Source organism: Rhinolophus sinicus, chromosome 3, assembly GCF_057876585.1.
Source record: "Rhinolophus sinicus isolate RSI-liver-muscle chromosome 3, RSI-T2T, whole genome shotgun sequence".
In the NCBI taxonomy this organism is placed as follows: Eukaryota; Metazoa; Chordata; class Mammalia; order Chiroptera; family Rhinolophidae; genus Rhinolophus; species Rhinolophus sinicus.
Window position 1 is genome coordinate 23,462,377 of NC_142503.1, and position 12,629 is coordinate 23,475,005.

Below are 12,629 nucleotides of genomic sequence, written 5' to 3' on the forward strand. Positions count from 1 at the left end.
TTTCCATAAACTCTACCTCTTTCTTAGCTTCCGCTGTATTTTCCTAATGGCAGTTGCTGTATTTTACATAGTAATTGAAGACCAACCTAAAGACAGATTACACTACAAGTTACTGTGTTTTTCCATAATTATCATCAAATTTTGTTTGTTCCTGGAAATCATTCAGTCCCTCTTAATATCATCAATGTTTTAGATAAACTGGTATACTTCAGTAGCATTCTTAATTTTATGTTTATAAGTGTGTGTGTATGTGTGTGTATTTTCTCCTCAAAGAATCTGCAAAATGAATTTCCAGCTGATTCAGTCTCAGATGAAGCATTACCAGAAACTGAAGGTGAAAATACACTTAGTAAGTAAGATATCAAAACAAACCATCTGTCATTTACATTACAGGGACAGATAGACAAACAGCAAGAATATATATATATATATATATATATATATATAGCACAAACATCTTCCCAAGCTTCCCAAACCTAATGAAAATTTATCCCCCTTGGGATCTGGGCTTTAGTCCTTCAGGTCCGTTGTAGAGCCACTGATGGAAAACAATTTTAAGTCTCAAATACCTTTTGTATATGTGCTAGTGAAGGCTGTGCCATATTGAATAGTTTCCTTGTGTTGTAGAATAAAGTTGACTGCCATCATCATCATTGCCATCACCATTGGACAATGTGTAGATTTATTATGAGCACGCAACTCTCTTAGAGCAGTTGAGTTTTCCATCTTTTAAAAGGACATACTCTGTCCCTTATGTTGGTTATTTGTTTCTTACAAGATATTTTAAATTGATTTTTAAACTGAGTACTATGTAACTTATTTTATTACTAAAGTACAGTTAATTATAAATGAACTCTGAGAACTTCATATTTTTTCCACAGAATTTAACCCAAAACCCCTCTGACTTCTAGAATTTTCTACGTTTAGACTTGCTACCTATAACTAGATAATCCAGGAAAATAAAACTATAAAGAATTAACCTTTTAACATTTCTTGAGAAAACTTGTCTTGTTTTCTGAAAACAAAACCCAAACTGTATTAAAGTATTTCTAATAATATTGTTATGTGTGAGCCATACTGGGAGGAAGGAAGCGGAAAACACCAAGCCACACCGTGGCCAGGATCTTAACATTGTGGAATGAGGGTAAAAGTCATGCTGTGGTGATTCTATTACTTCCTTTCTCTGAGTATCTCGGGCATAACTGGGTCCAATCACTCATTTGTCCAAAACCATAGATGGTCAAATACTAACCTAGTTGTTAGTTGTAAATACTGGAGTTTGTTCTTACCACTTTTCCTGTTGCTAGATACTGACACTAACAAAATGCCGAAAGCTGAAGAAGCCAAATCAAGTGATAGTTTCTCTAAAGTAAGTACCATAATCTAATTTTGGCTACTAATATATTGAAATGCATCATGCTGTCTGACTTCAAGTGAAATGAAACAGCAACGTGTTCCTGTTTGGTTTAAAGTAAATCTGATGGTAAGATATTAGCTAAATCTGAGTTTACTTAATATTCTTTATATTCTTAACATTCTTTATATCTAAAGGAGTGGAAATTGCTATTCAATTTTGCCAAGTAAACGCATTTTATTTTTGACTTATGCCAAATTCATATTTGTGTGTTTTTCTTTACCAGTTAATTTATGATTTATTTCCTTTCACACTCAAGAATTTTCCCAGAATGATCCTAACTAGCCTTATCGATGACTCTACAGAATATTTTATTAATCGCAGAAAAAAATGTTTATAACAATTTACTCACTATTGTTTTAATAGATACTATCTCCATATATAGTATTGCTTTACTGTATGAGGAAACATGTTTTTGCCATCAAATAGAATGGTCATATTAATCAAGTAGAATTTCATTTACTTTGTTTTTATTGCATTTGATTGCTTTTATTATGCATTTCATCATGGTAAACAATTTTATAATATTTTAGACTTCAAAACTGTTTAACGATAGAAAAAGCTTTGGAAGGCTATATACCAAACTGTAACCATGACGACTGCAGGGGAGGGGATGGGCTTAGAGAAAGTGCTGAAGGGGGCCTTCCTTACAAGTTTTACTCTGTGTATTTGGAATTTAAATTAGCAAGAAAGCTAAGTGTATTTTTTTATGTTTACATTTATTGAGTTTCAAATTTCCCAAATTCCGTATTCAGTTCAATTCAAAGGGCATACTTTGTTCTGTTCACTGTTGGAAGGATTTGAGATATATCACTGAACAAAAAAGAGCATTCCAGGACCTAATAGAGGTTGAATAGAGGAAGACAGATAATAAACTAAAAACACATACGTAAATGAACTATATGATCTGTTAAAGGGTGATGATGCCAGCAGAGAAGAAAAAGTGGAGTAGACAGAGGAAGGGGATCACAGTCACAGGCCCTATGAGAGAGGGGAGGTCGCTGTCTTACACGGGATAAGCCTCCTTGAGAAAGTGAGATTTAAGAAGATTGAGAGAGTCAGCCAGCTGGAACCCGGGAAGCATGGCAGGCAGCGAGAACAGCTGGACAACAGACATGAAGCAGAAAGGGGCTTGGCAGCAGGGTGGGAGAGAAGCGTAAGACACGAGGTTAGAGAGATGCACAGGAAGGGAAAAAGAGTCAGGTCAGCCAGGGCCTTCTAGGCAATGATTAGGACGTTTGGAGTAAGAGGGGGAGTCTTTGCAGGGTTTTTAGTAGAGATGTAACTTATTCTCACTCCGGTGGCTGAGTTAAGAATACTTGTAGACACTAAGGAAGTTCCTGTTGGTATAGGGTAGCTTTGTTGGACTAGCCCTTCTACAGTTAACATTCTAATGCTGAACACAATAGAAAAGCTTATTATTGAGGGCCAAACGCAGCTGGTAAAAAGCAAAGCAGCCAACAAGCAAGCAGCAGAAACCAGGCAGAAACTCTATGGAATATGACCGTTGAACAAAGAAAATTTCACCGGGCAAGAGCCAAGCTTCTACAGGTTATCCCAGGAGCACGCCCCATCTGCATGGCATGAGTTGCTAGGACTCAGGCAGAAAGCCTCCATCTTTTTTATTTAGGGTATTAAAGGATGAAGTTTGGGATGCCAGAAAAGCTGAAAATTAATGAGGAAGATCTTGGAAGGGAAGGAGCCGCAGAGGAGGAACCTCAAAATCTGCATACACATTTTCCTTCAATGCTTGGCTGACTCCAGAATTGTGACAAACGATCAGTGTCTTCACTAGAGAGGATGGCCATTTAATGTTTTTCTTCCCTGCAAATAGTTAGAAACTGACTTTTAATTAGCTATACTCTGCTATTCCTTGTTTGTTTTCACAGCTCACTGTGCGTGCTCAGCTTGGTGCAAAATCAGAAAAGTTGCTGAAGAAAGGAAAGAGCATTTCCGACGTGTTGCTCGTCGACATCCTGGTGAATGCTATTAAGTACGTATTACTTTTCATATCTCTTTAATACATTCTGTATCAGATAGAGGTATATAAAGAATAATAGAGAAATATTTTATTTTTAATGTCTAATGAATACTACTTATCTACCTAAGACAGCATACAGCAAGGTCAAGATCTATTTTATGATTTACATGCCTATATTTTACTTCCCCCTTTACCATCCATGACTTCATTCACCCAATGGGAATTCAGGTCAGTTTCTATTCCATGGGGGGAATTCAAGGATATATTGGATACTATTTGGAAAGGCCAAGGGACAGATTATGGAGGGCAGAGATCCTAAACTGTGTGCTCACAGGCCAATGGGCTTCCTCGTTTTGTGTTTCAGGAGGAGGGAGGGAACCCAGGGATCCAAAGGTTGGACAGTGACGGGTAAGCAGGCACTGAGAAAGTAGATTTGCACAGGCAAGCATAGCACACAGGTGATATGTGATAGAGTATAAAGAAAAAGTCAAAATAGGCCATAATTCTGTAATCTCTTTCTTCCTCCTTTCTAAGAGCAAAGGCTTCTCCTCAGCCTTCCTTTGTAATACAGAAAAAAGAGAAATTAAAGGAAGCCATAGAGGCTCCACTGATCCATATAATAAAGAGATGAGGCTTAGCAGAATGGGGAAAAGAATCAAAAAGTCCACTGTGAAGGAGTTTGGAGACCTTGGCGTAGGTGAGGAAATGGCATTAGGGTAGCTGTGCTGTGTGGGAAACGGGAAGACCGAGAGAGGTAAGGAAAAGTTTTAGGGAAATTTCACTATGCATTGGGAATGGACTGCCCTTTAGTGTTTCCTGAGACTCTATCAATAATTTAAGTTGCCTCGTAGTTGTGATGGATCTTGAAACGATGGCTCCTTGAATACAATGGGGTTTTATGAAACAAACAGGGGTGTGGTCCATCAGGGCTGAAAGGAATCATATTCTACTAGTTGTAACATTTCTCAGAACCGGCACAAAATATGTTTTACCCCTGGGACTCCTGGTTCAAAAACAAACGAACAAAACTGTATATGAAAAAAATCGGCTATAAAGCAGATCTTAGCCCTGGTATCAGTGGAACTGGAGTGTCTACACACCACCCTGAGAACTTTGCTACCCAGCTACCGCCATCCCCGTTGCCCCTGAGGCACCTTCACAGCACTGTCAGCAGTTTGAAATCCTTTCATCTGGTGCAAATCCATCTTTTTTTGATGAAGAAACAAAGGCATATGGCAGCTCAGTAAGACAATCCAGTCTTATACGTATAGTAGCTCTTCAGGCTGTGGGTGGGGGAAGAGGTCGCCCAGACCTGGGGAGGTACTCAAGAAACTTCTCCACCTTAAGCCAATGAATCAACAAACCCGTTCTATGCAGAGTGCTTTACCAAGCACCAGACAAGTTATAAAAGCCAAAATGCACCTTTTTCTGCTCTTTATAGACTTATGGGGGAAGTAGAGGCAGTGGCATGAAGGCAGCTTGATACTGTGGAAGGATCACTGGAGTTGAGGTCATTTGCAGTTTTGCGATTTTGAGCAAGAAATGGAACCTCTGAACTTCAGTTTTCCCCCTCCTTCCTTGCCACGCTGGCAGGAGCATCACGTGCAGGCACCAAAGAAGACTTACGACCCTTTAGAAAGGGGGTTCTAGTGTTTGAAAACTATGAGTTCTAACAGGGAGACAAAATCTCAACTTTTGATCCAAACACCAAAATCTCAATTTTGCATCATTTAGGGACTTAGAAGAGCAAAGCTGAAGTTTATGCCCTTTTCACATTGTTTTCCAACTTAAAGAACTACAATAATAATTCTTAGAGGACCCATTCTCAGTAGAGGATGCTGCGCTGAGGGCAAAATTCCCAAGAAATGGTCCTAACCCTACAGCAACTTTGAATTTACTTGAGATAAATAAGACTCACTTGAATTTTTCTAAGTCAATAAATATAATCATTACCAGTTGTGTAGTGAAGAGAATGAGAGCCAGAGGAGCTCCAGTCAGGTGGCTATGACTCTAGGCTGCATTGGGCGGGGTAGGAAGCACTCTCCAGGTTGGCCATGAATATCCATGTGCTAAACTCTCAAAATGCATCATTTCAGCATCCTCACAACCACCCTGTGAGGTCTGTTATCCCACTATGTACAGATGAGGAATCAGGTTCAAAGGAGGAACTGCCTATGAACGCAAGCTAGAAAATCCAATTCATACTCACATAACAATGAGGAGGTCTGTTTGTTTGAAGTAAATGGTTCAAAGGTGTGAGAGAGAAGACGCAATAGCTAAGTAAGTTGTGTCCAGTTGGTTTTAAATACCATGTTATGGCCTCCAGAATAGATTTGGAGGGCAGCAGGCACCCACCCACAGAAGGACTATGAGCAAGGGAATGATTGTGGTGCATTAGTCAACTAATTAATGTTAGCTATAAAGTAATAAGATTCATGCAGAAAGAGATTCTTGTGGAACTGAAAGAATTGTATTATTTCCAAAGTACTTTTCTTTATCAAAATGTTCATGGTGTGTCCATTTTCAATTTAGTGAGATACCTGTAGATCAAAGCTGGGTCCTCGATGGTTTTCCAATGACATTAAACCAAGCAAAGCTGCTGGAGGAAGCTCTCACAGGCTATGACAGAAGCCTCATAGAACTGGAGAGAAAAAAAGAGCAAATATCCACATTGGCTGTTGATCCTACAGCTGCCAAAGAAGTGCCTCTTCCTCCTGCTGCATTTGACTTTGTCATGTTATTAGATATTTCAGATAATTCCTTACTGAATCGCATGCATGACACCATGGGTAAGCTGGACACCTCTTTATTCTTTTTCTTTTTGATATTCTTGTCTACAGGTCAAAGCCCTTTGTCTGTTTGTTCTTTGACTGAATCTGTGACTATTCCCATGTGCAATTGTAAGTGTATAACGAAGACTTTGTTTCAGCCTTCCAAAGAGTTACCTAGCAGAGCACAGGTGCCTCCTGCTTTGACTGTCAGCATTCAGCACTGCAGGCCAAGCCTGGACCTAGCAGAAAATTCCATGCCAACTGCAAACATCTCACTAAACCTTTCCATCACTTGGCAGCTGCCCTGGCACAGAGGTGCCATTTATGAGACTGGCATGCGTGGAGGAGCTTCTTGTAGCTATCCAGTACATCTAGGTGGGTCGCCCTCATGAAGGTCAAAACCCACATCTGTGCTGCAAACAGGGATCTGATAACATCCTTCCCTTGGATTGTTTGTCAGCTCTGAGAAGCAGGTATCAGTTGGCTGACATCCTCACATGGTGGAGTTGAATAGTCTTGCCAAAATTTTGTGGTTTATTTAACTGCTTTTCATTGTTGAAATGAAAAAAAAAAATTACTTTATTCCATAAGTTAAACACTTACGGATAAAAGCATATATTCTTGAACCCTGACTTTCCAACGTAGGAGGTATTTAACCTTGGGAGAGTACTTCATTGTTCTAAACCTCAGTTTCACAACCTATGCGATAGAATGCCTCATTGTACTGTTATGGATAGGAAAGAAAAACTGTTTCTTTACTCGCAACACTTTTGACACCAAATGTATGAGTTTTCCACAGCATCCAATTCTCTGAAGACACCACATGGGCATCCTAAAATTTAATTCATTTCTGGCACTACTTACCCAAAGTTAGTGCAGACTCCACAGGTTAAGGGCTCAGTCCCACAAAACTGCCCCCAACTTCAGATGCCAATTTCAAGCATGGATCCCTCAGTTACCAACATGTCTGTTCGACTTGACTACTACAAATTCGAGGGTTTCCATGACCTGTCACCAGGTTCGATAATTTGCTATGTCTCACAGAAATCAGGGAAACACTTTACTTACTATTACTGGTTTATTATAATGGATATTATAAAGATGCAAATGCACAGCCAGATGAAGAGGTACATAGGGCATGGTCTGGAAGGGTCCCAAGCTCAGGATCTTCTGCTCCTGTGGAGTCCAGAGTGCACTACCCTCCCAGCATGTGAATGCATTCGCCAATCCAGAAGCTCATCAAGCTTCTTCAGAGTTTGTATGGAGGTTCCATTATATAGGCATGATTGATTAATCATTGGGCATGCTGTGATTAGCTCAGTCCCCAACCCCTGTTCCCCAGGGGGTAGGCTGAAAGTTCTAGCCTTCTAATCACCTGGTTGCTTCCTCTGGCAACCAGACCCCAATCTCTAAGAGTCACCTCATTGACATACACTCAGAAAAGGTTGAAAGGGGCTTATTATGAATAACAAAAGATGCTCCTCTCACCCTATCACCCAGGATATTACAAGGGTTTTCAGAACTGTGTGTCAGAAGCCAGAGACAAAGACCACCTATGAGAATATATTTATTATATCACAATATCACAGGTATTAAATGAAGTAAATGTTAGACACATAGGGTGGAATCTGCCACATGATAATAAGCATATAGCAAATTCATCAGGAACAGTTGTGGAAGACTTTGAAATGAATAAAAGATTATTGGGCATCCTTTCAATAGAAGGCTGAGTATTGTCTATTGGACCCTTTTGGAGTAGCTGATTCCATAGGGGTCTGTGTCTTTCATTGGCCTCGACTTAGCTCTTCTATAACTAGAAATTATTGGAAACTGATAGCAACTCAAATGAGTGTTGTTCATAGACATGCAAATGAATTTTTCAATCAACATGCAATTAATTTCTACACCTTTGAAAAGATGATTCCAAATACCGCATTGCTCTCCACACAGTGACCAGTTTTTCACCTATTAACGTCTATTTCAGCACTTGTGATCGCCTGTAAATGTGTCTGTTATTAAGATTCTCATTTAAACTGGTTGCAACATCTTACTGGTGCTCTCATTAATTGGAGTTAAATTATGTCCTTTTACATTTGTTTGAGAGTCTTGATTTTTACCTTTTTTTCCTAAAAAAAAAACACAAAAAACTTTTTAACAAATGGTAACATTTAACATTTAAAAAAAATTATTGCTGTTACTAATGCAATGGCATTTACTAATATAATGACAATAGATGTGGGATCATCTGTTTCAGTGCTTTTGTTTATAGATGGGAAGTTAAAGCATGAGCCCTTGACTTGTCCAAGGTTATATTCATCCTTATTTTGAGCTTGTGTAATTTTGAGATCTTTCTTTCATTGTTTACTTAAATGACAGAACCATTCAATATTACTTCAGCTATTGAGCCCCGTAGTTAAAACTGGATGCTGTCCATCAAATCTCAAAAGAGAATTTTACTTCTCTTTACACAAGGGGACAGGAGCCGGGCTGACAGTTGTGACGGTTCTGCTTGTTCAACCAGCTTCCCATTCATGTTCAGGGAACTGTGAGGACTGACTGGGAACGCTGCCAGTCCATCTGGTGGCAGAAGCGGGTGCTGAACTCAAGATAAATCTGACTTGAAAATAGGTTATAAAGTGCACGCATACACACACCTGTGGATAAGAGGGCCCGTGAAAGCTGACTGTAAGGGCCTCAGCGGTTTGCCTACCCTCTTGGGACTCCATGGGAAGCATATGGTTGTGTGTTTCAAAATAGAGGGAAATCAACTGGCAAGAATTTTTCAAGAAATCATACTCAATCTACTTGGAGTTCTTTCAATTTCTTAATGAAATGATATAACAAATTATTCTGTCAAATTGATTGCAGCTGATATTAGCATCGAAATAGTTTAATTTCCTAATTCTAGACCCTTGACTTATAACGAGGCTTCAAAATGCCCTTTCTTCACTACTCCAGGGAAAGTTTCTCCTTTGCCAAATTTTATACTTACATGCACACAAATAATCTTATTTTTCTACTATCAGAAATTGGTATTAACACACGATATGATCTATTTCTTTTTTATCGTATATTTCTAGTATTGAATATTTCTAGGTCTGAAGGGAACTGAGCCAGTCCCTCAATTCAGGCCATCTAAGCCATGAAAACTAGTGTGAAATCATTGAGCTTATAGTTCTTGTTTTGGTCAGAAATGAGTATGCTAAATACTTGTCTGCAACTTTGAAAGTCAATCTTCAGCTTTCATATTCAGGTATTTTCAGAAAAAGTGTTATTCTTTCGTATCTTAAGATTTTTCTTTCTTAGACTGTAAGATCTGAATGGGCTTTGAAAGATCATTTTGCCAATTTACTCTCCTCATCTTAGGCAAGACCCCACCCAAACTATTTTAGACAGATAAAACTCTGTCTTTCTAAAATATCTTGTTCACTCACATATTCATTTATTATTTATTGCATGTTCACTAAGCACTAGACACTATGCAAGGGCACTGGTGATAAACTAATAAAGAAGAAATGGAGTTTATGGAAAATTCTAGATAAGGAACCAAGGGATTACAGTATAGAGTTGTGTGTTCCACATGGCAGCCACTAGCCACATATAGCTATTTAAATTCCTTAAAATTAATAAAAATTCAGTTTCTCCATCACACTGGCCACATTTCATGTACATATGTGGTCAGTGGCTACCATATCAGACAGCATGACGTACAACGTTTCCCTCATCTCAGAAAGTTCTGTTGGATGTCACTGGTATAGAGTGATGGGAGCTGAAATGGTGCCACCAGCAAATATTTATCTAACATTGATAACATGTCAGGAATTGATAATACAGAAATGAAGGTCAAGTCCCTGTCCTCAGTAGTTCATAGCGTAGTGTAAGAAGAAACAAAAGTAAGCTGCGTATTATAATATGTAGTCAATTATGTGCTACAATAGGTGTCCCCAGCATGGAGAGGTAAGCCAAGGGAGAGGAGGAAAATTGAGAGAAATGCATTTGCAAACCTTGGTAGGTGAGCGTGGTCCATCTAGAGAACAGCAAGTCCCTCAGTAGGGCTGAGAGGCGGCAAGCTATGGGGGACACAGCAGAAATGAGCCTGGAGAGTTAGACAGGGGCCAGATGAAGTGTTTTGCCCCAAGCTAAGTGGTTTGCACTTTATCTTGAAACCACGTGAAGTCAATGAAATATACTAAAACGTAGATTTAATGAAATTAGATATGCTTTACATAATGGTCATTCTGGCTTCAGTGTGGAGGATGCATTGGAAGGGGAGTGAGACTGGAAGCAGTGAAATGACTTAGAAAACTATTACTGTCTGAAAAACAACAGAAGCATTAAGACAGCTGTAAGAAGCAAGGTCGGAAGAGTCAGCGTCAAGCAGTATTTTAGGGGTAAACTACAGAACTTAGTGATCGGTTGGGTTGGGGGATGCAGCACAGGGAGAGCAGGATGACTTCAGGTTTATGATTTGCACAGTTTTTTGAATGATGGTACCATTCGCTCAGAGAATATGGAAAGAAACACACAGAGTCTCTTAGGGACATGTAGAGCTCCAAGTGCCTGCGAGACTTCTAAGATTAGAAGTTAGAGAACAGTTCTATAAATGGGTCTAGATGTCAGGAAGAAAGCGTGCACTGAAGTTAAGGATTTAAAGGTAGGAGAAATCTTCTAGAAAGAAAAATATGTTTTATAAAAGGTCCAGAATGACACCCAAGAAAACAAGAATTTAATAGGGAGAGCCAAGGAAAAAGTATTTAGAAGCAGCAGCTAGAGAGAGGCAGAAAGCCAGGGAGAGTAACAACTTATAAGCAATGGGAGGACAGATTTTCAAAATAAGGGTGTTGTACTATCCCTGTCCCAGACTGGTGGGGGCCGGGAGGTCCTGAGGCCAGGGCTGGGGTGTGGGAGCCCAGTCACTAGGGTGGGGGGCAGCACGCTGTCCTGCAATGCCTGGGGTCCATGGAGAAGTCTGAAGGACAGCATCGTAGGGAAGCAGCCTGCAGCCAAAGCCAGGTGGGCTCACAGGCCAAACATCAGTCCAGCCAGGGCTGGGCAGAGAGGAATGGGCCAGACTCAAAGCCAACAGGCAGGAGGCCAGGAAGGGCTAAGGAGAGGGAACAGCCAATGTGGAAGTAAGACTGTGTCAGAATGAAGAATAGGTGGCTTCCTGGGTTCTTAGCCCGCGCCTCAGGCCATTGGTCAGTGTGAGAGGGAGCAGCAGGATTCCTAATATGGCGAGAGGCACAGGCAGATTTTGTGTGCAAGCCCCGGATGCTTGCTTAACCTGTGACTAACAGTGACTGAAAAGAAACATGAGGGGGCTTCCAGGACTGATAATACTTGTTTCTTGATCTGGGTGCTAACTGTTTTTCATTTATGAGATCACTGGACTGTCTAGTCATGTATGCATTATTTTGGGCAGCTATAATTCAATAAATACCTTAAAACTTAAAAAGAATTTTGGAGCCTAGAGTCAAATTGGCTGGAATAAAATCTCTTCTCTGCCATTTATGAACTATGCAATTTGGGCCAATTATAGAATTGCAATCTTACCTCACAGGGTTTTATGAATATAAAATAATATTACATGTGTAAAAGTATTTAAGAATTATGTGCTAAATTTTACCTATAAATGTGACAGAGAAATAGAATAAGATAAGGACTGAAACATATCCATTGGCCTTGACGTTTTTGATGACTGTAATGAGAGCTGTTTCAAAGGGGAGGAGGAAGGATGGATTGCCTTGGGTTGAGGCATGAATGGGAGGCAAAGAGGTGGAGATTAGGAGTGGAAATAACTCTCAAGAAGTTTGTCTCTGCAACAAAGAGCCATAGCAACTGTGTATTTACTGTTATTTCTTTACTATTCTCTCTCTCTCTCTCTCTGTCTCTCTGTCTCTCTCTCTCTGTCTCTCTCTCTCTCTCTCTCTCTCTCTCTCTCTCTCTCTCTCTCTCTCTCTGTCTCTCTCTCTCTGTCTCTCTCTCTCTTTGAGAAAAGAGTGCATGTATATGAAAGAGCTCAGCTGAATTTTAAGCCAGGGAATTAGTGAGGTTACAAGTCACAGGGTTGTGTGTTTTTCTTGAAAAATATCTACCAGTTTAAGTCTTGGAAAGAGAGATGAATATCGTCTGAGGCTGGTATAGCAGAAAGACACAGAAATTGAAGTTATTAAATGAGAAAGAGAAGCTGAAGTGTTCAACCATGTAACTCAGGTTTGCTATAAAATAAAGTGAAGTCAGGATAATGCTGGTATCTTAGGGGGAAAGGATGTCTAGGGACTGAATGATAGAATCATTGGCTCTACAGAAGTGCTGGACCGACAAATAATAGGAGTAGAAGTCATTAAGACTGCAGAGATGGAGCCATTCAAGGTGGCCACAAAATCCAGATTGTGACCATGGTAGTAAGTTCAAGAACTGGAGAGAAGGGGAAGGGGCTGATGCCTGGGTGGGTTTGGGGACA

The 12,629-nt window shown here is 39.9% G+C and overlaps 1 protein-coding gene across 4 annotated transcripts in view; it reads left to right on the top strand.

Annotated features, from left to right (window-relative positions):
* The window catches only part of SPEF2 (sperm flagellar and cilia associated 2), a 162,010-nt gene that overhangs the window by 68,102 nt on the left and 81,279 nt on the right, over positions 1 to 12,629 (top strand). For all 4 annotated transcript variants that reach the window (XM_088796483.1, XM_088796482.1, XM_088796480.1 and 1 more), the window contains 4 exons: positions 274 to 349; positions 1,308 to 1,369; positions 3,304 to 3,407; positions 5,928 to 6,184. In XM_088796483.1, coding sequence (XP_088652609.1) covers positions 274 to 349; positions 1,308 to 1,369; positions 3,304 to 3,407; positions 5,928 to 6,184 — 499 coding nt within the window. The remainder of the gene's footprint in view (positions 1 to 273; positions 350 to 1,307; positions 1,370 to 3,303; positions 3,408 to 5,927; positions 6,185 to 12,629) is intronic.